The 2,500-nt window shown below is 41.2% G+C and overlaps 1 protein-coding gene across 1 annotated transcript in view; it reads left to right on the top strand.

Moving 5' to 3' along the window:
* LOC119579893 (diacylglycerol lipase-alpha-like) overlaps window positions 1–2,500 on the top strand; it is a 110,089-nt gene that overhangs the window by 12,236 nt on the left and 95,353 nt on the right. Inside the window, exons 5-6 of the mRNA XM_037927742.1 lie at window positions 1,050–1,234; window positions 1,347–1,499. Of these exons, the coding sequence (XP_037783670.1) occupies window positions 1,050–1,234; window positions 1,347–1,499 (338 nt within the window). The remainder of the gene's footprint in view (window positions 1–1,049; window positions 1,235–1,346; window positions 1,500–2,500) is intronic.

A 2,500-nucleotide genomic window follows, 5' to 3' on the forward strand; every position in this document is an offset into this window, starting at 1 on the left:
TTCCACTGTAGGACATAGGCCTCACTCAATTCATTACTGAGAGGTTATATGGCAGTGCCACCCTTGCCTGATTGAATGCATTTCCTAATCAACTGCGGTTTGTGCCACGGCGGTGACTTCCCCTACGACACCTGCGTTTGACTTCTCAAGGCAATATGTCGTTTTCTCGGGCTCGAGTCAAAGCGCAGGCATTTACGACTGCCGCATGAAGAATTGAACTCGGGACCACGAAGGTCGGAGTCCAGTGCTCTAACCACTGGACCATCATGGCAGACATACATACATATATATATGCATATACATATATACATACATATATATATATATATATATATATATACATATATATATATATATATATATATATATATATATATATATATATATATATGATTATTTATATGTGTGCGTGTATATGTGTGTGTGTGTGTGTGTGAGTATGCATATATATGAATATGATTATATATGTGTATATCAGGCAAGGGTGGCACTGGCAAATAACCACAATACTGAACTGAGGATAAATGTATAGTGAGAAAAAAAAAAAAAAAAAAAAAAAAAAAAAAAAAAAAAAAAAATATATATATATATATATATATATATATATGTGTGTGTGTGTGTGTGTGTGTGTGTGTGTGTGTGTGTGTGTGTGTGTGTGTGTGTGTGTGTGTGTGTGTGTGTGTGTTGTGTGTGTGTGTGTGTGTGTGTGTGTGTGTGTGTGTGTGTGTGTGTGTGTGTGTGTGTGTGTGTGTGTGTGTGTGTATACATATATATACATATATATATATATATATATATATATATATATATATATATATATATATATATTCTGTATATATATATATATATATATTATATATATGTATATATATATATTTATATATATATATATATATATATATATATATTATATATATATTGATAAATAGATAGATAGATATAGATGAATGTATATAGATTGATAAATGGATAGATAAATGTGTGTGAGTGTGTGCATATGTATGCCATCGCTCTCTGCTGGCATGAACGTTCTTTGTTTCTTCCCTAAGAATTCCTTCAGCGACATCGCGCGTTTGCTGAGCGAGTTCTTTCGAGATCTGGACGTGGTCCCGTCGGACGTGGTGGCGGGGCTCGTCCTCCTGAGAAAGTACCAGAAGCTCAATCGGCAAGACATTGTCAAAAGCTCCAAGAACGACGTCTACGAGTTTCTGTCTGGGGTCCCTATTACGCCCAGGTGAGTCAGCGTGTAAATATATTTTATTTGCAGGTGGTCTGAATCATAATTCCAAGCCATGAATCGAATACCATATTACTTTCACGAATAAACTCTTTACACCACACGATAGGACGAGGTTCCTCCAGCTGTCATCACTCGAGGGCAAGGAGGAGTTTGAAAAAATCGTGCATTATATGAGGTTCGCTTTGGCTATCTACGGATGGCCCATGTTCGTGGTGAGCAGCAGCTCCATTGAAGTCTGCAAGATGTGTCCTCTCCTCAAGTGAGTCTTGCAATTGTCAACTTATAAAACCACACACACACACACACACACACACACACACACACACACACACACACACACACACACACACACACACACACACACACACACACACACACACACACACACCTGACTATGACCTCCTATTCGTTGCTCGCATGATTGTTGCCATGACCTTGGATAATTTGAGGTCTCCCGAAGGTACACAAGCCAGGCGTGCCGATAAGACCGATCACCTCTGGCATTGGCAGCGCTCCCCATCGTTTGGCTAAGTATTTGGCTAAACCCCTCTCCGGCGTTATGGGAGTCATCAGTGATTTCCGCCTGAAGAACTCCGGGAACCTCATCATTCAGAATTCCAGGTGCAAAAATAAAAAGCTTGCCAGTTTTGATGTAAAATCCCTCTTCACTAATGTACCCACAGACGGAGCAGTCCGGGCAGTCGAGAGGGTCACCAGCTCCATGATAGACGCAGAATTCCCACTGCCGAGACACCACTTCCTTCGCTTAGTGAAGTTATGCGTGGACTTCGGCTATTTCGAATTTGCTGGGGAAGAATACCAGCAGATAAGTAGTCTCGCCATGGGCTCCCCCTGCCTGTTCATGGAGACGCTGGAGAGGAATAACTACAGGGATATAATCGGCAGACATTCAATTTGGCTTCGTTACGTAGATGATGTCCTCGCCATTGTCCCCAGGAGGTTGTGCTTGCAACATGCGCTAACACGGCTCATCTCCGTTCACGAGAAAATCCAGTTCACCGTGGAAGAGGAGGAGGATCAGAAACTACCTTTCCTGGGCACTCTGATCCATCGGGTGACAATGGTCTACGTTTCTCTGTATACAGAAAGCCTACAAATAAAGAGGATTATATCCATTACTACTCCGACCCACAGAAACAAAACGAAATCTGGTGTGATTGGCTTCTTCCTCAGAGCACTGAGGATCTGCAGCTCTGAATTTCTTGAGGATGAGGTTGCCTATGTAATTAGTTCTTTCAT

This window comes from Penaeus monodon, chromosome 13 (assembly GCF_015228065.2).
Source record: "Penaeus monodon isolate SGIC_2016 chromosome 13, NSTDA_Pmon_1, whole genome shotgun sequence".
Taxonomy (NCBI): Eukaryota; Metazoa; Arthropoda; class Malacostraca; order Decapoda; family Penaeidae; genus Penaeus; species Penaeus monodon.